General features: G+C 47.0%; 1 protein-coding gene across 1 annotated transcript in view; it reads left to right on the top strand.

The window, feature by feature from the left end:
- The window catches only part of LOC139266694 (equilibrative nucleobase transporter 1-like), a 60,068-nt gene that overhangs the window by 28,911 nt on the left and 4,883 nt on the right, over nucleotides 1-26,274 (top strand). Inside the window, exons 7-10 of the mRNA XM_070884284.1 lie at nucleotides 7,757-7,980; nucleotides 9,415-9,576; nucleotides 11,845-11,994; nucleotides 24,853-25,045. Of these exons, the coding sequence (XP_070740385.1) occupies nucleotides 7,757-7,980; nucleotides 9,415-9,576; nucleotides 11,845-11,994; nucleotides 24,853-25,045 (729 nt within the window). The remainder of the gene's footprint in view (nucleotides 1-7,756; nucleotides 7,981-9,414; nucleotides 9,577-11,844; nucleotides 11,995-24,852; nucleotides 25,046-26,274) is intronic.

Genomic DNA, 26,274 nt, shown 5'->3' with positions numbered 1-26,274 from the left:
GAATGACTTGCTTCCATGAGTCCACAGGTGTTTCGATGAAGGACCCGATGTTCCAGTCCTGAACTCCAATTGAGGGGGTGGAAGATGCCTGTGCATGAATTTTTTTAATATGTGGTGACCGTTGCACACCAGCCACCACACGGGTTTGACAGAGCTAGGTCTTGGTCCAGTTGCAAGGAGTAACCAAGACGACTGGAGACCTGCTCCGCTGCACGGACCGAGCGCACACATATCGCCTCGGCTCTTCTGGGCCCCGTACCCTCATCTGTCGCACCTCCGCCATAATCTCTCACTGCTCCTCCGCCATAAACATTCACCGCATCTCGCCACAAACACTCGCCACTCATCTGCCCCGACCTTCCCACTCCTCTGTACCTGGGCTCTGCCGATGTTCCTGCCAATGCTCCAAAACGGCAACCAGGGTTTGATGACGTCACCTAGGTGCACATTTCAAAATCCTTGGAGCAGCTCGCAATGGTAATCAGGAAGGCATATGGAATGTTGGCCTTTATTGCAAGGGGGATGAAGTATAAAAGCAGAGAAGTCCTGCGATAACTGTACAGGATATTGGTGAGGCCACACTTGAAGTATTGCGTATAGTTTTGGTCTCCTTATTTAAGGAAGGATATACTTGCATTGGAGGCTGTTCAGAGAAGGTTCACTAGCTTGATTCCGGAAATGAGGGGGTTGACTTATTAAGATAGGGGTCGGGCCTATACATGTTGGAGTTCAGAAGAATAAGAGGTGATCTTATCGAAACATATAAGGTAATGAGGGGGCTCGACAAGGTGGATGCAGAGAGGATATTTCCACTCATAGGAGAAACTAAAACTAGGGGACATAGTCTCAGAATAAGGGGCCGCCCATTTAAAACTGAGATGTGGAGGCATTTCTACTCTCAGAGGATTGTAAATCTATGGAATTCTCTGCCCCAGAGAGCTGTGGAGGCTGGGTCATTGAATTTATTTCAGGTGGAGATAGACAGATTTTTGATTAATAAGGGACTAAAGGGTTATGTGGAGCAGGCAGCGAAGTGGAGCTGAGCCCATGATCAGATCAGCCATGAACTTATTGAAATTAGGGCAGGCAACAAGGTAGGTTTTAAAGAGAAACTTGAAGGAGTAAAGAGAGGTAGAGAAGCGGAGAGGTTTAGGCAGGGAGTTCCAGAGCTTAGGATCTAGACAACAGAAGGCATGGCTGAGCGATTATAATCAGGGATGCTCAAAGAGAAGAGAATTAGTGGAGCGCAGATATCTCGGGGGGTTGTGGGGCTGAAGGAGATTAAAGAGATAGGGAGGGGCGAGTGCCATGGAAGGATTTGAAACAAGGATGAGAATTTTAAAATCAAGGCATTGCTTAACTGGGAGCCAATGTTGGTCAGCGAGCACAGCGGTGATGGGTGAGCGGGACTTGGTGCGAGTTAGGACACTGGCAGCCGAGATTTGGGTCACCTCTAGTATACGTAGGATAGAATGTAGGAGACCAGCCAGGAGTGCATTGGAATAATCAAGCCTAGAGGTAACAAAGGCATGGATGAGCTGCGGCAAAGCCGGAGACAGGCGATGTTACGGAGGTGGAAATTGTTAATTTTAGTTATGCTGTGGATATGTGGTCGAAAGCTCATTTCAGGGTCAAATATGACACCAAGGTTGTAAACAGTGTGATTCAGCCTCAGACAGAGGAAGGGGAGAGGAATGGAGTTAATGGCTAGGGAACGGAGTTTGTGGCAGGTACTAAAAACAATGGCTTTGGTCTTCCCAATATTTAATTGGAGATAATTTCTGCTCATCCAGAACTGGATGTTGGACAAGCAGTCTGACAATTTAGAGACTGTGGAGGGGTCGAGAGAAGGTTAGTGAGGTAGAGCTGGGTTTCATCAGTGTACATGTGAAACTGTGGCTGTGTTTTCAGATGATGTCGCCAAAGGGTAACATGTAGATGAGAAATAGGAGGGGGCCAAGGATAGATCCTTAGAGGACACCAGAGGTAACTATGCAAGGGCGGGAAGAGAAGCCATTGCAGGTGATTCTTTGGCTACCATTAGATAGATAAGAATGGAACCAAGCAAGTGCAGGCCCACCCAGCTGGACGACGATGGAGAGGCGTTGGAGAAGGATAGATTGGTCAAATGTGTCAAAGGCTGAAGACAAGTCAGGAAGGAGGAGCAGGGATGTAATTTGTGACTTTGATGAGAGACGTTTCGGTAATGTGGTAGTCGTGGATACTGGATTGGAGGGATTTAAACATGGAATTGAGGGAAAGATGGGCACGGAGTTGGGAGGCGACAACATGTTCAAGAACTTTGGCGAGGAAAGGGAGGTTGGCGATGGGGTGGTAGCTTGGAAGCACAGTGGGGTCAAGGATTGTTTTTTTGAGGAGAGGGGTGGTGACGGCAGATTTGAGGGAGAGGGGGACAGTACCTGAGGAGAGAGAACCGTTAACAATGTCAGCTAACATGGGAGACAGAAAAGGAAGTTGGGTGGTCAGCAGTTTGGTGGGAATAGGGTCAAGGGAGCAGGAAGTGGGTCTCATGGACAGGATGAGCTCAGAGTGGTCATGAGGAGAGATTGGAGAGAAACTGGAGAAAGATGTGAGGACAGGAGGGATCCTTAGAGGAAGTTTGGCCCACTGGGCTAGGGGAAGGAAAGGCAGAGGCGGCTGAATGGATGGTCTCAATCTTAGAGACAAAGAAGTCCATGAGCTCCTCACACTTATTGTCAGAGGTGGAGGTGGAGACTGGGAAGAAGGCTTTAAAAAGACAGTTAGCAGTGGAGAATAGAAGCCGGGGTTTAGCTTTACATTTCAGAAGATTCTGGAATCGTGAGCAATTTTAGCAGATGAGAGCAGGACACGATTATGCTTTATCTGGTCCAGCCAGATCTGGCGGTGAATGGTTAAACCAGTTGTCTGCCACGTCTGTTCAAGTCTACGTCCCTTGGACTTAAGGGAGCGAAGATCAAGTCTGTACCACGGGGAACGGCCAGGGTGAGAATAATTGTTTTATAGCTGTGTCTATTTGTCCTAACTGAAAATCAGCCGTTTCTCTAATTGGCTCTCCATTTTCACATGATCTATTGCTGATTGGTCCCCTTGGAGGATAAGCCACAGCCTGAAGTTTCTTTGGAATGTGTAATTGGAACCATCTAGCCCAAGTTCTGAGTGACTTTCCAATTTGTAATTCGATCCATTTTGAGTTCAGAAGCCACTGAGGATTGATCTCCCCAAAAGTCTCCAAGTTCCAACCGAAGTCCCTTGCCCCAGCGTAAGTGCTGCCTCTGCCAACTGAAGACCCTTACCCCAGCACATGTGCTTCCTCCCACAGCTGAAGCCCTGACCCAGCGCAAGTGCATCCCTCCGCCAGCTGAAGACTCTTGCCCCAGCACATGTGCTACCTCCCACTGCCAAGTTCCAGCCGAAGTTGCTTACCCCAGCGCAAGACCATACCCCCACATTGTCCAACGCCCCCCCCCCCCCACTGCCCCCATAGGTGGGGCATTGTGAGCAGATTGTTAAGGGATTTATTGGGTATGAAGTCAATAGTGACAGTGTCGTGACTTATTGATTTCAACCACCGAACGATATCCCTTGTAACACTCGCACCGAGCTTGCAGGCACCAGGGGCTTGGAAGAACCAGGGCTCAGTGAGCAGGGGGTTCGGAGGCTCGGCGGATGCGTTCGGCTGTAACGTGGTGTTGGACACATGCGCAGAAAAGGCTAAGAGACTTAGAAACAGAGAAAATAGGTGCAGGAGTAGGTCAGTCGGCCCTTCGAGCCTGCGCCGCCATTTAATAAGATCATGGCTGATCATTCCCTTAGTATCCCTTTCCTGCTTTCTCTCCATACCTCTTGATCGCTTTAGCCGAAAGGGTCATATTTAACTCCCTTTTGAATATATCCAATGAACTGGTATCAACAACTCTCTGCGGTAGGGAATTCCACAGGTTAACAACTGTCTGAGTGAAGAAGTTTCTCCTCATCTCAGTTCTAAATGGCCTACCCCTTATCCTAAGACTGTGTACCCTGGTTCTGGACTTCCCCATCATCGGGAACATTCTTCCCGCATCTAACCTGTCCAGTCCCATCAGAATCTTATAAGTTTCTATGAGATCCCCTCTCTTCCTTCTAAACTCCAGTGTATAAACACCCAGTTGATGCAATCTCTCCTCATGTGTCAGTTCCGCCATCCTGGGAATCAGTCTGGTGAATATTTGCTGCACTCCCTCAATAGCAAGAACGTCCTTCCACAGATTAGGAGACCAAAGCTGAAAACAATATTCCAGGTGAGACCTCACCAAGGTCCTGTACAAATGCAGTAAGACCTCCCTGCTCCTATACTCAAATTCCCAAGCTCTAAAGGCCAACATACCATTTGCCTTCTTCACGGCCTGCTGTACCTGCATGCCAACTTTCAATGACTGATGAACCATGACACCAAGGCCTCGTTGCACCTCCGCCTTTCCTAATTTGCCGCCATTCAGATAATATTCTGCCTTCGTGTTTTTGCCTGCAAATTGGATAAGATCACATTTATCCACATTGTACTGCTTCTGCCATGCCTTTGCCCACTCCCCTAACCTGTCCAATCACCCTGCAGCCTTTTAGCATTCTCCTCACAGCTCACACCGCCACCCAGTTTAGTGTCATCTGCAAACTTGGAGATACTACACTCAATTCATTCATCTAAATCATTAATGTATGTTGTAAAGAGCTGGTATCCCAGCACTGAGCCCTGCGGCACTCCACTAGTCACTGCCTGCCATTCCGACTCTCTGCTTCCTGTCTGCCAACCACTTCTCTATCCACGTCAGTACATTACCCCCAATACCATGAGCTTTGATTTTGCACACCAATCTCTCGTGTGAGACCTTGTCAAAAGCCTTTTGAAAGTCCAAATACACCACATCCACTGGTTCCCCTTTGTCCACTCTGCGAGTTGCAACCTCAAAAAATTCCAGAAGATTTGTCAAGCATGTTTTCCCTTTCATAAATCCATGCTGACTTGGACCGATCCTGTCACTGCTTTCCAAATGTGCTGCTATTTTATCTTTAATAATTCGTTCCAACATTTTCCCCACTACTGATGTCAGGCTAACTGGTCTATAATTACCCGTTTTCTCTCTCCCTCCGTTTTTAAACAAAGACGTTACAATAGTTACCCTCAAGTCCAAAGGTACTGATCCAGAGTCGATAGACAGTTGGAAAATGATCACCAATGCATCCACTATTTCTATGGCCACTTCCTTAAATACTCATGGATGCAGACTATCTGGCCCCGGGGATTTATGAGCCTTGAATCCCATCAATTTCCCTTACACAATTTCCCGCTTTATAAGGATATCCTTCAGTTCCTCCTCCTCACGAGACCCTCGGTCCTCTAGTATTTCCGGAAGGTTAGTTGTGTCTTCCTTCATGAAAACAGAACCAAAGTATTTGTTTAACTGGTCTGACATTTCTTTGTTCGCCAATAAAAATTCAGCTGAACCTGGCTACAAGGGACCTATGTTTGTTTTCATTAATTTTTTTCTCTTCACATGTCTATAGAAGCTTTTGCAGTAAGTTTTTATGTTCCCAGCAAGCTTCCCCTCATACTCTATTTTCCCTTCCTAATTAAACCCTTTGTCCTCCTCTGCTGTATTCCAAAATTCTCCCAGTCCTCAGGTATGCTGTTTTTTCTGGACAATTTATATTCCTCTTCCTTGGATTTAACACTATCCTGAATTTCCCTTGTTAGCCACGGTTGAGCTACCTTCCCCGTTTTATTTTTACTCCAGACAGGGATGTACAATTTTTGCAGTTCATCCATGTGATCTTTAAATGTTTGCCATTGCCTGTCCACCGTCAACCTTTTAAGTATCACTGGCCAGTCTATTCTAGCCAATTCACATCTCATACCATTGAAGTTATCTTTCCCCAAGTTCAGGACCCTTGTCTCTGAATTAACTGTGTCACTCTCCATCTTAATAAAGAATTCTACCATATTATGGTCACTCTTCCTCAAGGGGCCTCACACAACAATTAATTAGTCCTTTCTCATTACACATCACCCAGCCTCGGATGGCCGGCCCTCTAGTTGGTTCCTTGATATATTGGTCCAGAAAACCATCCCTAATACACTCCAGGAAATCCTCCTCCAACGTATTGCTACCAGTTTGATTAGTCCAGTCAATATGTAGATTAAAGTCGCCCATGATAACTGCTGTATCTTTATTGCACACATCCCTAATTTCTTGTTTGATGCTGTCCGCATCATCATTACTACTATTTGGTGATCTGTACACAACTCCCACTAGCGGTTTCTGCCCTTTGGTATTCCATAGCTCCACCCATACAGATTCCATATCATCCAAGCTAATGTCCTTCCTTACTATTGCATTAATTTCCTCTTTAACCAGCAACGTCACCTCACCTACTTTTCCTTTCTGTCTATCCTTCCTAAATGTTGAATACCCCTGGATGTTGAGTTCCCAGCCTTGGTCACCTGGAGCCATGTCTCCGTGATGCCAATTACATCATCTCCGTTAACTGCAATCTGCGCATTTAATTCATCCACCTTATTCCGAATAATCCTCGCATTGAGGCACAGACCCTTCAGGCTTGTCTTTTTAACACCCTTTGCCCCTTTAGGATTTTGCTGTAATGTGGTCCTTTTTGCTTTTTGCCTTGGGTTTCTCTGTGCTCCACTTTTACTTTTCTTCTTTCTATCTTTTGCTTCTGCCCCCATTCTACTTCCCTCTGTCTCCCTATATAGGTTCCCATTCACCTGCAATATTAGTTTAACCCCTCCACAACAGCACTAGCAAACACTCCCCCTCGGACATTGGTTCCAGTCCTGCCTCGGTGCAGACCGTCCAGTTTGTACTGGTCCCACATCCCCCAGAACCAGTTCCAATGTACCAGGAATTTGAATCCCTCCCTTCTGCACCACTCCTCAAGCTACGTATTCACCAGAACTATCCTGCAATTCCTACTCTGACTAGCATGTGGCACTGGTAGCAATCCTGAAATTACTACTTTTGAGGTCCTACTTTTTAATTTAGCTCCTAGCTCCCTAAATTCGTCTTGCAGGACCTCATCCTGTTTTTACCTATATCATTGGTACCTATATGCACCATGACAACTGTATGTTCACACTCCCTCGTCAAAATGTCCTGCACCCGCTCCGAGACATCCTTGACCCTTGCACCAGGGAGGCAACATACCATCGTGGAGTAGGAATTGCACTGGGGGAGGGGCGGAGCCGGTGATATTTTCCTAACTCTTGCATTGGGAGACACATGTGCAGAAGGGAGACTTAGTACAAATAGCTACTCCGTTGTTTCAACAGGGACGAGAGCATCAATGGTGGTGGTGAGGATGTGAATTACAAACTGGAATCTAATTGAGGAATTTGAGGTTGTTTATATAGAGCATAACAGATACCCCGGAGTTTAACAGGCTAGAATCTAATCGATGTTCATTTATATGTAGAATAACAGAAATTCTGGGAGTGAATTACAAGCTGGAATCTAATCGAGGGGTTTGAAAAGTTTGTAAATAAAATAACAGATAACCAGGAGTAAGTTAAAGGCTGGAATCTAATTGCGGGGTTTGCGGGTGTTTATATATCGCACAACAGATACTCCAGAGTGTTGCAGGCTGGAATCTAATCAATGGGTTCAGATGGTTTATATTTAGAATAACAGATACCCCGGGGTGGGTGTTAATTGAAAGAATTAGATGCTGTATTTAACAAGGAATTTCTTGCTTTTTCGGACAGGATGATTTGTGCGAAGTTTGAATTGAAAACCTTCTCCTGCGAGGAAGGGACTGAGAGCCAGCGGAAGCCTTACGGAGGGATGGATGGAGATAGGAGCGAGACAAGGGAAGAGATAAAAGGAGACACGGGGAAGAGAAGGAAAGTAACAGAGGGAGACAGGGGCGAGAGTCACGAAGAGATGGAGATAATTGATGGTTTGAATCCCCGGTTGCTTGGACCAAGAGGTGAGAACATCTTCCCCCTCCGCGCCCACCTCCCCTATCCCTCTACCCCTCCTCCTCACCTTCCCCATTCCCCTTCTCTCTCCATCTTCCCTCCCTGTCACATTATCTCTTCCCTCTCCCAATCCCCTCCCTCCCCCTCTCTCCCCCTCTCTTCTCACTCTCCCTTCCAACCTTCCTGTACCCCTCTCCCCCACTCCAGCTCCTCCCTCACCCACTCCTCTCCCTCTCTACTCCATTCCTCTCCCCTCTTCACCCTTCTCCCTTACACCTTCCCACTTTACCCTCTCCTTTCCTCTCCCTTTCCCCTTCCGCTCTTTCTTTCCCCTCACACATTTTCCCTCTTTCCCACTCCCTTTTCCCCTTCTGCATTTCTCCCTTCCCCTTTTTGATTACACCCTTTCCTTTTCCCCTCACCCCTTCCCATTCTCCCCTTCCCTCTTTCCTTTTCCCCGATCACCCTTTCCCCTTCCCCTTCCCATTTTTCCCTTTCCCCTTGTCTCTCCATTTCCCCTTCTCTCTCCCCCTCTTTTCCATGTAGGCTCCTTTGTTTTATTTGTGGAGGCATAGGCCGAGAAATCCATCTCTGCTGGTGTTGCACAATGGCGGTATCGGACCGGCCCCCCGTTACACGCAGACCCTGGAATTCAGGTCCATTTCAGCCCGAGAGGAATTTCTCGGCCAGAGAGTTCAAAAGCAAGGAAGTTATTGCTAAACCTTCATGAACCACTGGTTAGGGCTCAGCTGGAGTATTGTGGCCAATCCTGGGCCCCACACTTTAGGAAGGATGACAAGGCCTGAGAGAAGGTTAAGGAGAGATTTACCAGAAGGGTTCCCGGGATGAGGGACTTCAGTTATGTGGAGACTGGAAAAGCTGGGATTGTTCTCCTTACAGCAGAGAAGGTTAAGGGGAGATTTGATGGAGATATTCAAAGTCCTGAAGGGTTTTGATCGAGTAAATAGAGAGAAACTGTTTCCACAGGCAGGAGATGGGTAACCAGAGGGCACAGGTTTAAGATAATCGGCAAAAGAACCAGAGGGAAGATGAGGATAATTTATTTTTACACTGCGAGTCGTTGTGATCCGGAATGCATTGCGTGAAAGGACGGTGGAAGTAGATTCAATAATAACGTTCAAAAGGGGAATGAGATAAATACTTGAAGGGGAACTCCATTTGCAGGGCTATGGGGACAGAGCAGAGGGGAAGTGGAACTAATTGAATGGAATCTTTCAAAGTGCCAGCACAGGTAGGATGGGCCGATTGGCCTCCTTCTGTGCTGTAAGTTAGGGTGGGAAAGGGCGAGGATTTCCAGTAGGCCGCCCTGGTCGAAATTGTTCTGGAAATGTCTGAAGACTGCGATACATTTTTCCTTGGCTAATTCTTGCTCCGTTTAACTCTTTGTTTCTCCTCCCCTCCCACTACAAACTCGGAGGCAGAAGGGAATGAGGAGGAGATTCCCTCCTTCAGGAGCTGCATCTTCTCCAAGCTCTTCCTCACTCACATGCTTTGGCTCTCCATCATGCAGCTCCGACTCAACCTGTTCATCGGCACCCTGAACCCCATGCTCAGCCTGCTCGCCAGCGGTGACTCCAGACAAGGTAAGGGGCAGAGGTCACTCGCTGATTATAGAGAGGGGAGAGGGGTAGAAGGGGAGAGGGAGAGAGATGGTGAGGGAGAAAGGGGGAGAGAGAGAGAGGGGGAGAGAGAGAGTGAGGGGGAGTGAGGGGGGGGAGAGTAAAGAAGGGGAACAAGGTGAAGAGTGATAGAGGGAGAGAGGGGGAGGGGTGAGGGGGATAGTCATGGGGGAGAGTGCGGGGAGAGACAGGGAGAGAGGGGAGAGGAGGATAGAAAGAGAGGGGAGACAGAGGAGGAGAGAGAGAGAGAGAGGGGGAAGAGTGAGGGAGGGACAGAGTGGGAGAGAGAGAGAGAGGTGGAGACAGGGAGGGTGGAGAGAGGGGAGAGGGGGAGGGACAGAGAGAGGGAGTAAGGGAATGGGAGAGAGAGAGGGGAGAGAGAGGTAGGGGAGAGAGAGGGGAGATGGAGGGAGGGCAGAGAGAGAGAGAGATGGAGGAGGAGAGAAATCTGGAGGTCGAGCGGGAGATGGAAGGGAGGGAGAGAGAAGGAGGGAGAGAGGAGATGGATGAGAGAGCAATGAGAGGGGGAGAGAGAGGAAGGGAGAGGGAAAGGAGAGAGGAGAGAGAGAAAGGGACGAGGGAGAGACAGAGGGTGAGTGGCGAGGGAGGGGAAGAGGGAGAGCGGAGGGAGAGTTAAATGGGGGAAGAGAGAATGAGGGAGTGGAGATTGGGGAGAGGTGGGGAGAACGAGTCGGGAGAGAGAGAGGGAAAGGGGAGAGAAGTTGATGAATGAGCCTTTGTTCACTCCCAGCCCGATCACATCTCAGTGAGGTGAGGTGTCCAGGGAGCAGATGGGGTGTGAGGAGCAGGGTCACCTGTCTCTCGCTCTCTCTTCTCTCTCTCCCTCTCTGAGGCACAGAGCAGTAAAGGCCCAGGCTCCATCCCCGACCTGTGCTCAGTTAGCTAATCTCACAGCCTGTGTGGTACTGAGCCCCACACACACAGAGCTGGAGAGGCCTACACAACCCCTGTGATATCATCGTGTGTGCGCCAATCCCTGTGATGTCATTGCATGGGCGTCAACCTTTGTGATGTCATCGCGTGGGCTCCAACCCATGATGTCATCACGTGGGCGCCAACTGTCATCGCGTGGGCAAAAACCCCTGTGATGTCATCGCATGGGCACCAACCCCTGTGATGTCATCGTGTGGGCGCCAATCTCTGTGATGTCATCGCGTGGGCGCCAACCTCTTTGATGTCATCACGTGGGCTCCAACCTCTGTGATGTCATTGGGTGTCTCCTTGTCTGTCGATTTTCCTCTCGTATCCCAATCTGCATGTCATATCCCAATCCACACCTTGTATTCCAATCCGCACCTCGTATCCCAATCCACACCTTGTATTCCAATCCACACCTCGTATCCCAATCCGCATCGAGACTCGAATCCCAATGCACACTGAGACTCGAATCCCAATGCATACCGTGACTTGTATCCCAATCCGCACCTCGTAGTCCACTCCGCATTGAGACTCGAATCCCAATCCGCACCTTGTATCCCAATCCGCACCGAGACTTGTATCCCAATCAACACTAAAACTCACATCCCAAGTTGTGTGTCTATCTGTGGGAGAGCAGGATTGGGCTTCACCATTCTAAATCCCACTCCCTCATGTGTGGGACTCATCCCAAACTACACCTCAGGAAAAAAATCACAAAATATTGAGCCAAAAAGCAGCAAAATGTTGTTTGATTCTAACTATCTGCCTCTGTCTGTTTCTCCCTCTTTACCTCTCTCACTCTCTCCCTGCCTCTCTCTCACTGACTCCCTGCCTCTCTCTCTCTCTGTCTCTCTCTATGTCTTTGTCTGTCTCTGGTCTCCGTCTTTGTCTCTGTCTCTCTGTGTCTCTCTGTCTGTCTCTGTCTCCCTCTGTATCTCTCTCTGTCTCTCTCTGCCTCTCTCTCTGTCCTTGTCTCTGTTACACTCTCTGTCTCGTTCTGTCTCTGTTCTCTCTATGTTTCTCTCTCTGCCTTAGTCTCTGTAACTCTGTCTCTCGCTATATCTTTTTCTGTCTCTGCCACTCTCTGCCTATCGCTCTCTCTCTTTCTCTGTCTCTATGTTTCACTCTCTGTCCTTGTCTCTGTCACACTATCTCTCTCTTTCTGATTCTGTTCTCTGTATTTCTCTCTCTCTCTCTGTCTCTTTCTCTCTCTTTTTCCATGTGCCTCTCTCTCTCTATCTCTATCTCTTTCTCTATGTCTCTCTCTCTCTGTCCCTCTCTCTCTCTCTTCAGTCAGCAGGTTTACAAATGCGTTTGCCTTCACACGATTGTGTGGTATTTTCTGCGCCCCCTGGAATGGGCTAATCATGGACCGGCACAAAGGCAGAGCCCAACCTTCTGATAATGTCTCAGCTGTGAACACACAGTCGATCCCAGTCTCAGGTAATCCAGCTGTGAACACACAGTCGATCCCAGTCTCAGGTAATCCAGCTGTGAACACACAGTCGATCCCAGTCTCAGGTAATCCAGCTGTGAACACACACCTGTCCCAGGTACACAGACCTCTGATCTCTGGGGCCAGGGATCAAATTCAGCCCCAGACAATTGGAGATGAAGGGCTCCTGTGACTCTGTCTTTCGGACAGTTGGGGTATGGGGATTTGGGGGAGTCTCTCGCTCTCTGGGACAGTTTGGGTACGGGCGATTTGGGAGAGCCTCTCTATTACTGGAACAGTTGGGGTACGGGGGATTTGGGGGAGTCTCTCGCTCTCTGGGACAGTTTGGGTACGGGGGATGTGGGGGAGTCTCTCTATCTCTGGGACAGTTGGGGTACGGGCGATTTGGGGGCAGCCACTCTACCTCTGGAACAGTTGGGGTACGGGGGATTTGGGGGAGCCTCTCTCTCTGGGACAGTTGGGGTAGGGGGATTTGGGGGAGCCTCTCTCTCTCTCTGGGATGGTTGGGGTATGGGGGATTTGGAGGGAGCCTCTCTATCTCTAGGATGGTTGGGGTACGGGGGATTTGGGGGAGTCTCTATCTCTGGGACAGTTGGGGTACGGGGGATTTGGGGGAGTCTCTATCTCTGGGACAGTTGGGGTACGGGGGATTTGGGGAGCCTCTCTCTCTGGGATAGTAGGGGTACGGGGGATTTGGGGAGCCTCTCTATAGAAACTTTAAGGGGGAGACTTTCGCCGTATTTTTGGGGCGTTTTTTATGAGAGAAACCGCCCGGCGAAAGTTTGCCACTTACCTTTTGAATGGGACCGCCCAGATCGCGACATGACCGCTGGGATCAAAACCTGTGTGCACCGCCGAGCGAAGTGCCCGGGCCTAAGTTTGGCCTCAATGGAAGCCCATCCAGATCGCTGAGGGAACTGACCACAGAAAGCTGCTTTTTCAGCCCGGTCGGTGAGTACTCTGCAAAGAAAGGTGAGTTAAAGATTCTTTCGTTTTTTTTAATTGTAAAACGCCGATTAGCTTTAAAACTGTCTTGGATATGTTTTTTTACTTTTTATTTTTTAATATTGTAATGTCTGTAAGCTTGTAATGTTTGTAGCTCCACACTGTGGATGTGGACGTATTGTGTACTGCAAGTGCATAGTTAATCATTAAGCAGTTTCCGGGGTCTTCCGAGAGAGCTGCCTCCATGTTAGGAGCTGTGTGTGTTGTGCTCTGTGAATATATCACATTTGGCAACTGAGATGGGATTTTTCGGATGATTTAATGCTTAATTTTCCTTAATGAAGGATTCAGCCAGCCGACAGAGAGACTTTGGAAGTTTCTGTCTTTGGAAAAAAGCTACAAAATCCGAGGTAAAATACAGCACATGGTGTGAACAGCTAAAGATTAAAATGGCAGGTGTATTGGGATCTTTGTGTGAGTATAGACACGACCGGAAACATTTTAAAGCGTACGTGGATCAGCTAGAAATGTATTTCACTGCAAATAACATAATCGAAGTTCCAGACAATGCAGTCCAGAACCAGGCTGTGTTGGAACGTAAGAGGGCGATCTTCTTATCCAAGGCAGGTCCAGCATTATACGAAACCCTTGTAAATCTGCTTGTGCTTAACGAGCCAAAAGACACAATGCTTAAAGAGATTTTAACGAAGCTGGAGCAGCACTATAACCCCAAACCGTTAGAAATTGCTGAAAGCTATCGTTTTGGGATTCGGAGTCAAAAGGCTGATGAAAGTATCAGTGATTACATCATAGCATTAAAAAAGCTATCGATGCACTGTAATTTTGGACACTTTCAAAACCGAGCATTATGGGACCGTTTTGTTTGTGGGGTGAAAAATGATGCGATCAGAAGGAAGTTATTGACAACAGATGACTTGACTTTTGAGAGCATGGCCGAACAATATTCCTGAGAATTAAATAATGATTACGGTTGTCAGTCAACTGAGGTAAATCACCTGCAGGTTCAAAGTAAAAGACGGGCATGGCCGAAAGTCTCAGAAACTGGAAATTCTACCAGAGCGTCGAAGTCATGCGATAGGTGCTTGGGATAACACATTGCTCAAAGTTGCCCATACGTGAAGGCAGAGTGTTTCTTCTGCAGGAAGACTGGGCATCTTGCGAAGGCACGCCGACTGAAGGGTAAACCAGCTTTTAAAGCTATGAGTCCAGCGTTCAAAGCTATGAGTAGAAATCCAAAGAGACTACACAGCATGGAAGAACAGCAACAGGATGAGGAGATGTTAGAGTTACACGTCATCAGGAGCACGAGGTTAATGGACAGCGATTCAGAAAGCATCAAAATCCACATAGCTGTTGCGGGATTCAAGATACCAATGGAAATTGACACGGGTGCATCCGTGAGTGTTGTACCGGAGTCACTGTACCGCGACAAATTGCGTGATTTCCAACTGGAGAAATCCAAGATAGAGCTGCAAGGTTACTCGGGAGAGAAAATTCCTGTGGTAGGTCGTATCACCATACCGGTGAAATATAAAGATTAATTTCAGAACTTGCCTCTAATAGTAGTGAAAGGAGACAAGTCTGCCTTACGAGGAAGAAATTGGTTGAGCTCACTGAAGCTGGATTGGGGGAAGATTTTCTGTGTGGAAGCGAGATTTTCATCAACGGAAGAGGTTATCAAGCAGTATCCGAAGGTGTTCTGCGAAATGAGCAGTCCGATCCAAAGTTTCAAGTCGCGTGTCAGGGTACAGAAGGACGCTAGATCGGTTTACTACAAGCCACGTTCCATAACATAAGCACTCAAGGAGAAAGTTGAGCAAGAAATCAAAAAACTAGAGACTGAGAACATTATTTGTAAGATAGATCGATGTAATTCGGCTACACCCATTGTTGTTGTACCTAAGTCCGATGGCAAGGTAAGATTGTGTGGTGATTATAAAGAAACCATAAACCAGGTTCTAGAGGGTAATGTCCCCAATACATTGCCGAATATAGAAGATTTGTTCACAACACTGACAGGTGGTTAAATCTTCTCAAAACTGGATCTTACGAATGCCTACTTACAGCTTGAACTAGATGAGGAGTCCAATTCATGTTTGACTATAAATACTCATCTAGGCCTATATCAATTCAATAGGCTACGGTTTGGAGTGTCTTCCGGCCCTGCCATATTCCAAGGTGTGATGAACCAGATTTTTCAAGGTATTGAAGGGGTAGTATGTTATTTGGATGACATACTAATTTCAGCACCAAATAGGCAAATTCATAATAACATATTGAATGAAGTCCTCAAATGGCTAGAGAAGCACAGAGTACGAGTGTCTGCTCGTAAGTGTGAGTTATTTAAAAACTCAGTGGAGTACTTAGGGTACAGAGTAGACAAAGATGGTTTACATCCAACCATGGAAAAATTGGATGCAATTAGAAATGAATACACTCTCAGGAATGTCACTGAACTTCGTTCATTCTTGTGTCTTTGGAACTATTATGGGAAGTTCATACCAAATTTGGCTACTTTTGAAAAAACAGGCCCATTGGAAGTGGCCAAAAGAATGCAATACAGCATTCAAGAAGTGTAAAAGCAAATTGGTAGAGAGCACCATGTTAGTTCACTATGACATATCTGAGGAGATTAAGCTAGCATGTGATGCCTCTCCGTATGGATTTGGGGCAATAATCTCTCATGTATTAAGTAGTGGGGAGGAGAGACCAATTGCTTTTGCTTCACGCACTCTCAGTGCCAATGAGAGTAATTATGCGCAAATTGAAGGTGAAGCTTTGGCATTAATTTTTGGGGTCAAGAAGTTTCACAAATACTTGAATGGTCGTAAGCTTACCATCGTTACGGACCATAATCCCTAACAGCAATCCTCCATCCAAAGTCCCCAGTTCCAACCTTAGCTGCAGCCCGAATGCAGAGATGGGCTTTGACTTTGTCAGCATATACATATGATATTGAATACAGACGATCAGTTGATCACAGTAATGCTGATGCAATGTCTAGATTGTCTTCCCCATCACAAGTTACACCCGATAGGGAAGAAGTTTTTTATTTTTCATACATTGATGAACTGCCAGTCACAGCTGAAGAGATTGCTAGAGCAACCAAACGTGACCCAGTGATGTCAAAGGTGTATGAGTATATTGCAAATGGATGGCCAAACCAGGTAACAGCCAAAGATACACATCCATTCTCCATTCGTAGGAATGAATTATCAGTCGATAAAGATTGTATCATGTGGGGTGCAAGAGTGGTTATACCAAATAAATTCAGTTCCAAATTATTAGGAGACCTCCATGACCAGCACCTCGGAATGTGCTTGACCAAGATTTTTGCACGCAGTTATTTATGGTGGCCAGGTCTTGATAAAGGTATAGAGTACATCGTGAGGCAGTGTACAACATGTCAATCGGTAAGCAAGCAACCACCACCAGTACCATTACAGCCATGGAAATGGCCTCCCAGGGTGTGGCAAACGCTACATATTGATTTTGCTGAGTTAGAAGGACAATTGTTCATTGTGAATTATAGCCATTCGAAGTGGGTTGAGGTGTTTCCAATGTGGAAAATAACAACAAGTAAAACCTAGTATATTTTGCGAAAATTATTTTCTGCATTTGGCCTCCCTGAAGAAATTGTTTCGGATAATGGACCACAATTTCGTTCAGAAGAATTTGCACAATTCACGAACAAAAATGGTGTGAAACATACCAAGGTTCCACCATACCATCCTGCTTTGAATGGTGCAACAGCACGCAATGTACAAATTATAACACGTGCCCTCATAAAACAAATGTTAGATCCTAATCCAAGGAAACAACATTGGATCATAAATTGGCTAATGGTTTGATTACATATCGAAATACTCCTCATACAACTACTGGTAGAACACCAGCAGAGTTGTTTCTCAAATGACAGCCACGAACCAGATTCTCGTTGTTAAAGCCAAATTTGGCACAGTCCGTAGAAGAGACACAATTAAGACAGAAAGAGAATCATGATAAAGGTAGAGTAAAAGAGAGAATTGTGAAATTAAGGCAGAAGGGGAGAGTGAAGAACCATCACCATAAATGGTTAAAGAGGTTACCAGGAAGAGTGGTGAAGATATGTGGTCCTCGCACATATTTGATAAAGATGTTTGATAATGGACAGGTTTGGTTTGTTCATATTGATCATATTTACCTACAGACATGGAAGGAGTTGAAGGTGGGAATGATTCAATTATTTCTGACTCATCAGACAGTTTTGATACACCAGTAGCAAATCCTAAATTCAATGTACTGGAAACAAATCCAGAAGAGAATCAGAATGAAAATCTGAGTCCGAGTCAGGAAAACAAAGAGCCTGAAGTTAGAGTGAGTTCAAATGAAAATCAAGGACATTCTGTGGGGGAAAATGTTCCTCAGGATGTGCCTCGAATGAGTTTAGATTCGACACCATGTTTGGAATGTTTTGTTTGAAAGTGAAGGTATCCTCTTCGAAACAGAAAACAAGTGGTGAAGTTAAATTTGTAAATATGGAAAAAAAATAAGTTTATATCCTGTGTTATGTATAAACATGAAAGTTATGTATGATGGTTGTTGTGATGGCTTCTTCATTTAGGAGGGAGAAGTATAATATCTGTAAGCTTGTAATGTTTGTAGCTCCACACTGTGGATGTGGACGTATTGTGTACTGCAAGTGCATAGTTAATCATTAAACAGAACTCGGCAGTTTCCGGGGACTTCCGAGAGAGCTGCCTCCATGTTAGGAGCTGTGTGTGCTGTGCTCTCTGAATATATCACAAATATAGCCTCTTTTTTAATTTTAAATGTACTTAATTCATTATTAATCTCATCATTCAATGATGTAGAAACATAGAAACATAGTAATTTGCAGCGCAGAAGGAAGCCATCTCGGCTCACCGTGTCCGCGCCGGCCGACAAAGAGCCACACGGCCCTCGGTCAGCAGCCCTGAAGGTTATATATAAACCTATGAACAATAATCAATGGCGAAAGGTAAATAGCATCCGGCCCAACCAGCCCGCCCCACAAAACTGCAATATTCCATGCGTCATAACATTTTTCACTCCACCCCACCTGGAGGCATGCGATCTCCTGGGAGAGGTAAAAAAACAGATTAAAAACCCAGGCCAATTGGGGAAAGAAAATCTGGGAAAATTCCTCTCCGACCCATCCACGTGATCGAAACTAGTCCAGGAGATCATTCTGGCCGTATTCAATTCCCTGAAGTACTTACCATCGTATCTGCGCCAGCCAACAGAGGTTATCCAGTCTAATCCCACTTACCAGATCTAGGTCCATAACCTCCACCTCAAGTGCCCATCCAAACACCTTTTAAATCTGGTGAGGGTTTCTGCCTCTACAATCTTTCCAGGCAGTGAGTTCCAGACCTCCACAATCCACTCCGTGAAGAAGCTTCCCCTCAAATCCCCTCTCAACCTTTCACCAACCACCTTAAACCTATGCTCCTTGTAATTAACACTTCCACCAAGGGAAAGAGGCCCTTGCTATCCACTATATCCAGGCCCCTCAAAGTGTCATACACCTCAATGAGGTCTTCTCTCAGCCTCCTCTGTTCCAATGAGAAGAAACCCAACCTATCCAATCTGTCCTCATAGCTAAGTTTATCCATTTCACGCAGCATCCTTGTAAATCTCTTCTGCACCATCTCCCGTTACAATCAGGTCCTTCCTATAATACAGCGACCAGAACTGCACACAGTACTCCAGCTGTAGCCTAACCAGGGTATTATACAATTTAAGCATAACCTCCCTGCTCCTGTATTCTATGCCTCGGCAGCGAAAGACAAGCATTCCGTATGCCTTTTTAACGACCTTATCCACCTGGCCTGCTACTTTCAGGGATCTGTGGACAAGCACTCTAAGTGCCTATGTTCATTTACATTTCTAAATGGCCTTCCGATTAATGTGTATGCCCTTTCATTATTAGCCCTCCCCAAGTGCATTATCTCACACTTTTCTAAATTAAATTCCATTTTCCACTGTTCTGCTCATCCGACCAATAGATTGATATCCTCCTGCAGTCCATGACTTTCCTCTTTAGTATCAACCACACAGCCAATTTTTTTGTCATCTGCAAACTTCTTAATCGTATATTCAAATCTAGATCATTAATGTGTACCACAAAAAGCAAGAGACCCAGTACTGAGCCCTGCGGAACTCCACTGGAAACATCCTTCCAATCACAAAAAGATCCATCAACCATTTGCTTCCAACCTTTAAGCCAATTTTGGATCCAACTTGCCACTTTGCCCTGGATCCCATGTGATTTTACCTTTGTGACCAGTCTGCCGTGTGGAACCTTATCAAAAGCTTTACGAAAGTCCTTATACACTATGTCATACGCACTACCCTCATCGACCTTCCTGGTTACCTCCTCAAAAAATTCAAACAGATTAGTCAAACACGATCTTCCCTTAACAAATCCATGCTGACTGTCCCTGAGTAATCCTTGCCTTTCTAAATGTAGATTTAATCTGTCCTTCAGGATTCTTTCCAATAATTTTCCCACCACTGAGGTTAGGCTAACAGGCCTGTAATTATCCGGCCTATCCCTTTCTCCCTTCTTAAACAAGGGTACCATATTAGCAGTCCTCCGGCACCATGCCTGAATCCAAAGAGGATTGGAAAATGATGGTCAAGGACTCTGCTATTTCCTCTTTTGCTTCGCTCAACAGCCTGGGATGCGTTTCATCCAGGCCTGGGGATTTATCCACTTTCAAAGCTGCTAAACCCCTTAATACCTTCTCTCTCACAATGTTTAATTCAGCCAGAATTTCACACTCCTCCTCGATAGCAGTATCGGCATTGCCCCTTTCCTTTGTGAAAACAGACACAAAGTATTTATTAAGAACCATACCAACATCTTTCACCTCCACACACAGATTACCTTCATGAGGCTCAAATTTCCCCAGGAGATGCCCCGCTTTTTTTGGTGCAAGTAGTTTTTTTTGAAGTAACATAAAAATCGCAAATTTCCCCATTTAACCTGCTCCAGTGTAAGTCAGTTAGTTAGGTTTTTTATTAGTTTAGTTTTTTTTCTCCAAAAGGGGGCGTTATCAGCCACTTCCACCTCTTTTGGCCATAGAAGCAAATTTGGCCAGCTAAGAGTTACTCCAAACTAACTTAGGCCAGTGTATGTGGCCACTTTTGTAGGCACAGAAAACCTTACGTCCATATAAGAAATCAGCACAGGTAGCTCGAGATGGGGGTGAGGGCGTGGGGGGGGGGTGGGGGCAGGTGAGTTAGAGGATTCTAAAGCACCAAATACCTTCACAGCATCAGCACAACATCATGATATCTTCAGCACAACCTCTTCACAACATCATCAAAAATAAAGGAAAGACAAATCAGTTACTGAAAATAGAGCAGTCCTGCCTTGCTGACTGCAGAACGCTTCGGCTAGCCCTTCAGCTGGGGCGAGGGGCAGCAGGCAGACTGTAGAGGTGAGGGTTTGTTTTTCTTTTACAGTTGTTCCTAAATGTTGTGTGGTGATAATGGAACATGATTCAGTCTTAATGCAAAATATATTTTATTGGAAAGTTTACAATGCACTTCAACAACAACAGCAACAATAGCAATAACAGCAAAGAAAGGTGGCATCCATCCCTCACCCACATCTCGGGGAAAGTGCATTTCCTCATAGGGTCGGTGATGGTGGTGGGGGGGATTGGAGGCCCGACTTGTGTCTCACCGGTGGCTGGTGCGTGAATTGAAATGGGAGTGGCATTTGAGTATCTGGCCTTTGTGCCCTTATTGTAGCAGCTAGTTCCCTCATGACATCTGCCATCGTTTGCACACCCTCTGAAATGCCTGCCCTCAGTTTCCGTCTCAGTGCTGATATTTCTCCTGACAGTATCGCTACCTCATCACACACCCCACTGACGGTCGCCACGAGTGATCTTGTAAGATCATTGGTCTACTTACCCAATGACATAACCTGATTAACTTCTGATGAAGGCTAGATCTCAGGAGAGACTGGTCGGCTTCTCCTTCCCCTCGCCATGGGTCTGCCTAGTGACACCACTCCAGTGTGAGGCGCAGGCTGGGACGGTGGAGCACTGGGTGTTCCAACATGCATTTCACCACCGCCACTGGGACCCGCAACCTCGGAAGGTGTGAAACCATGGAATGTCGCCGTGGAGCTCATGGAGGTTTCTGGCAGTGTGCTGCCCTGTACTATGGACTGATCCATATCACGATCAGCATTCTCCCGTGAACACATTTCCATGGACCGCTCCTCCCCCCACCTGCCTTGGTCTGGAGAGCACACATCTGGATCTTCTGGTGGATCTTCAGGATGTTCAGGATTGTCTTCTTCTTCTGTAAAATACAACAGAACAGTCAAATGCTGAGCAACACAGGAGGGGGCAGGATGGGTGGCATGAATAGTCTTATGCGTATCAGGCCAGTCAGCAGGTTGATTTGAAGGGTGACAATGATTTTAATGACTCACCCTCACCCTCGCGTGTGGGTCCAGCTTGTGCACAGCTGATTCTTTTTCTGCAGGTGCGACTCAGCAGGGCAGCTACCCTTTGTTCCAGGGGTGATAGTTGGTGCAGATTTGACGGTCCTCCTCCTGTTCTAAGTCTTTTCCTTTTGTTGTGGGCCAATTTCTTCTGCAAAGATGAAAATACAACATTTCACACATGGTGCACTTTTGATGGTGGGACATTTACAGATGGTCACGTTTACAATTGCAATTACATTTAAAGGTGAAGATATTACTTATACTCACTACTTGACCAACGTCCTGCCATTTCTTTTTGCACTGGCTTTCAGATCTTGCGGTATTCACTCCTGCGGAGTATTCTTCTGCAACTAGGTTCCATCGTCTTCTCATTTCTTTGGGTGGAACTTTTGTGAGACCACTCTTACTGATATCCAGCTCCAGCCATTTGTCCTCAATGACAGTGACTAGTTTCTCCACTTCCTCATGGAGGAAATTCTTTGTTCTTGTTGCACACTCTTACGTCATTGGTGTATTGGACTTACACTTGAAAAATCACAGTTCTCACCTTTCTTCCACCTATGCAGCAGTCCTTTCCACTCCCTCAGCCACCCAAAAATCACTATTCACACCTTACCTTTATATATGGTCCATTGCCAATGATGCTGAGGCACTGAGCACGCTGTCCCTTTAATTGGCCGATTGCCCAGCTTCCTGCTCCATTGCGCATGCGCGCACGCTGAAACGGACATGCGTCTCCCTGTTGGCACATGAGGAGACGCTGGCCCAAGCCCCGCTCCCATGCCGGCTGCGCTGAGCATGCATGGTAGAAGCTCCGCCCCCCCCCCCGCCCCTGCCGCAGGCTCTGCAGCGCCACGCCACTGGACCAGAACGATGAAGGAGCGGCCAAATTAAAATGTAAATTTTCGCCGCGTTTTTTGTCCCACAAAGTCGGCGTACCATGGCTAACTACACCGCTCTAGGCAGCTGGGGAAATTTGGGCCCATTGTCTCTAATAGGCCCGACCCTTTCTTTAGTTATCCTCTTGCTCAATATATTTATAGAACATCTTTGGCTTTTCCTTGATTTTACTTGCCAAGAATTTTTCATGCTCTCTCTTAGAATTCATAATATCATTTTTCAATTTACCTCTGAACTTTCTACATTCCTCCTGAGATTCTATAGTATTTAATCTTCCCTTTTTTTCCTTATCCTCCCCTGTAAGTCCCTAGACATCCTGAGGGCTCTAGAATTGTTACACGCACCCTTTTTCTTTAATGGCACATGTTTGGCCTGAGCTTTCCGGATCTCCTCCTTGAATGCCTCCCACTTTTCTGACATGGATTTACCTTCAAGTAGCTGTTTCCAGGCCACTGTGGCCAATTCATCTATCAACTTAGCAAAGTTAGCTTTTTCTCAAATGTGGACTTTTATTCCTGGTCTATCCTTGTCATTATCCATAACTACCATGAATCTGACTGAATTATGGCTACTGGCACCCAAGTGCTCTCCCATTAATACCCCTTCCACCTGCCCAGCTTCATTCCCCAAAACTAAATCCAGAACCGCCCCCTCCCGTGTTGGGCTTGTTACATACTGACTAAAAAAGTTCTTTTGAATGCATTTTAGTAATTCCACACCCTCTATACACATCACACTATATTTGTCCCAATCAATTTTGGATAGTTGAAATATCCTATTATTTCTGCCCTATGGTTTTTAGACTTTACAGAAATCTGCCTACATATTTGCTCTTCTATCTCCCTCCCACTGTTTGGTAGTCTAAAATACATGCCCAGTGTGATTGCCCCGTTTATATTTTTCAGTTCAACCCATATGGCCTCATTTGATGATCCCTCGAACACATCATCCCTCCTCACAGCTGGAATAGTTTCTTTAATCAATACTGTGACCCCACCCCTATTTTACCCCCCTCTCTGACCTCTCTAAAAATCCTGTAACCAGGAATATTGAGCTGCCAAACCTGCCCCTCCTTCAGCCATGTCTCTGTAATGGCTATAATGTCATACTCACAAGTGTCTACCTGTGCTCTCAGCTTATCTGCCCTATTCGCTATACTCCTTGCATTAAAGTTTAGACCAGCTAACATGGAAAGACCTGCTTGATTGCTACTTACTAACCCGTGTTTCCTCTGTCTTACAGATTCGCTTTCTGCATTCTTGCTTTCAAATTTCAGCTTTACATCCTTCGCTATTGAATTTGTTCTCAGGTTCCCATCCCTCTGCCGAACTATCTCTCGGATGGTTGGGCTATGGGGGATTTGGGGGAGCCCCTCTCTCGCTGGGACAGTTGGGATATGGGGGATTTGGGGGAGCCTGTCTCTATCTCTGGGACAGTTGGGGTACGGGGGATTTGGGGGGAGCCTCTCTCTGTGACAGTTGGGGTATGGGGAATTTGGGAGGAGCCTCTGTCTGGGACAATTTGGGTATGGGGGATTTGGAGGAGTCTCTCTCTCTGGGACTGTTGGGGTACAGGAGATTTGCGGGGGCTTCTCTCTCTCTGGGACAGTTTAGATACTGGGGATTTGGGGGAGCCCCTCTCTCTGGGATAGTTAACGTACAGTGGATGATATTGGGGAGTCGCTCTATCTGGGACAGTTGGGGTACGGGGTATTTGGGGGGAGCCTCTCTCTCTGGGACAGTTGTGGTACAGGGGATTTGAGGGAGCCTCTCTATCTCTGGGATAATTTGGATACAGGGGATTTGGGGGAGCCCCTCTCTCTGGGACAGTTGGGGTACGGGGGATTTGGGGGAGCCTGTCTCTATCTCTGGGACAGTTGGGGTACGGGGGATTTGGTGGGAGCCTCTCTCTGGGACAGTTGGGGTATGGCGGATTTGGAGGAGCCTCTCTCTCTCTGTGACAGTTGGGATACGGGGGATTTGGGGGGAGCCTCTCTCTGGGACAGTTGGGGTATGGCGGATTTGGAGGAGCCTCTCTCTCTCTGTGACAGTTGGGGTACGGGGGATTTGCGGGGAGCCTCTCTCTCTGGGACAGTTGGGGTATGGGGAATTTGGGAGGAGCCTCTGTCTGGGACAATTTGGGTACGGGTGATTTGGAGGAGTCTCTCTCTCTGGGACAGTTTGGGTACTGGGGATTTGGGGGAGCCCCTCTCTCTGGGACAGTTAACGTACAGTGGATGATATTGGGGAGTCGCTCTATCTGGGACAGTTGGGGTACAGGGTATTTGGGGGGAGCCCCTCTCTCTGGGTCAGTTGGGGTACAGCGGGTGGTATGGGGGAGCCCCTCTCTCTGGGACAGTTGGGGTACAGCGGGTGATATGAGGGAGCCCCTCCCTCTCTCTGGGATGGTTGGGGTATGAGGGGGATTCTGGGATGTGCTGAGCCCAGATTAAGTGTTTTATTTTCTCTTTCTCGTCCCCCCTCAGATTCCACCGTCTCGCAGAGATTGGCTGACATGAAGTCAGCGGTGCTCTCGCTCACTATCACAGTCACGCAAAGCATCCTGTTCTCTATCAGTGCCGCTATCCCTGTGCTGAAGGTCCAGTACCTGACCTTCATCCTGCAGGTGGTCAACAGTTCATTCCTGTACGGAAGTCACACCGCATTCACCGCCATCACGTAAGTCAGCCCATGATATCCAGGGAAGGGAGACCCCATTCGGGGGCCAAAGTGCGTACCGTTACATCTGGGATTGTGAGACAGGGAGCTAGAAATTCATTAGCGCCCCGGCTGGAGCGTCAACTTTAGAAAAGTTGTAAGTTTAGCGCCAGGCGCTAATCAATCTCCACACCCGCGAAATTGAGTCTCTGCACTGAAAGAATGCAGGGGAGCGCTAAATCAGGCGCTAATTTCATAGGTTAGTGGCGTTAGGCTTCAAGCGATAACGAAAATGAGGTGTGGTGTAATTGGGAGTGAGCATTGGTGAAGGCACCTTCCAGCCATTAGAAGAGAGGGCGACTAGAGTCTGCACACCAGCCCTCAATGAATCAGGGAGTGCAGAAGCATAGAAACATAGAAAATTGGCGCAGGAATAGGCCATTCGGCCCTTCGAGCCTACACCATCATTCAATATGATCATGGCTGATCATGCGACTTCATTCCTGCTTTCTCTCCATACCCCTTGATCCCTTTAGACGTAAGTGCCACATCTAACTCCCTTTTCAATATATTTATGAACTGGCCTCAACAACTTTCTGTGGTAGAGAATTCCACAGGTTCACAATTCACTGAGTGAAGAAGTTTCTCCTCATCTTGGTTCGAAATGACTTACCCCTTATCCTTAGACTGTGACCCCTGGTTCTGGACTTCGCCAACATCAGGAACATTCTTCCTGCATCTAACCTGTCCAATGCCAACAGAATGGCGATATGCTGAAGTACAAAGTCCTTTGATGGCCCACAACATTCTGGGGACTAAGCAGCATTTATCTGTCTGCAGATACATCACGCGCTCACTTGCCGCATAACTGACCTTTAGAACGGAAGCACATCCCTTTAAGTAGCGCCCCGCCAGCCACCAGCTGACTGGTTTACGCCTCCGCTCGCTGTCGCTGTCGGTGCGAGGCGGTATGGCGGGGGGTGCTACTGAAGTTTGCAGATCGGGCGCTCAGCGAGCGTTGCACACTCATTGATGTCACGATCTGCATGGGGAAAAGTGCCGAGGCACTAATTGTTAGCGCCATCCTCCAAGGCAATCTGCCGTGTCCCCCATGGAAAGTCAGCATCCTTCCAGCAGCCATGCTGCAGCCACTGGGGCAGCACTGTGTAGGAGCACTAGGACAGGCAAAGGACAAAATACAGAAACTAAGGGAATGCACAAGGGTCATTAGTTGACATTTAATGTAAATT

Source organism: Pristiophorus japonicus, chromosome 7 (assembly GCF_044704955.1).
Source record: "Pristiophorus japonicus isolate sPriJap1 chromosome 7, sPriJap1.hap1, whole genome shotgun sequence".
NCBI lineage: Eukaryota > Metazoa > Chordata > Chondrichthyes > Pristiophoridae > Pristiophorus > Pristiophorus japonicus.
The sequence above is the reverse complement of the archived record's forward strand: the minus strand, read 5'-3'. Positions and strand labels throughout refer to the sequence as shown.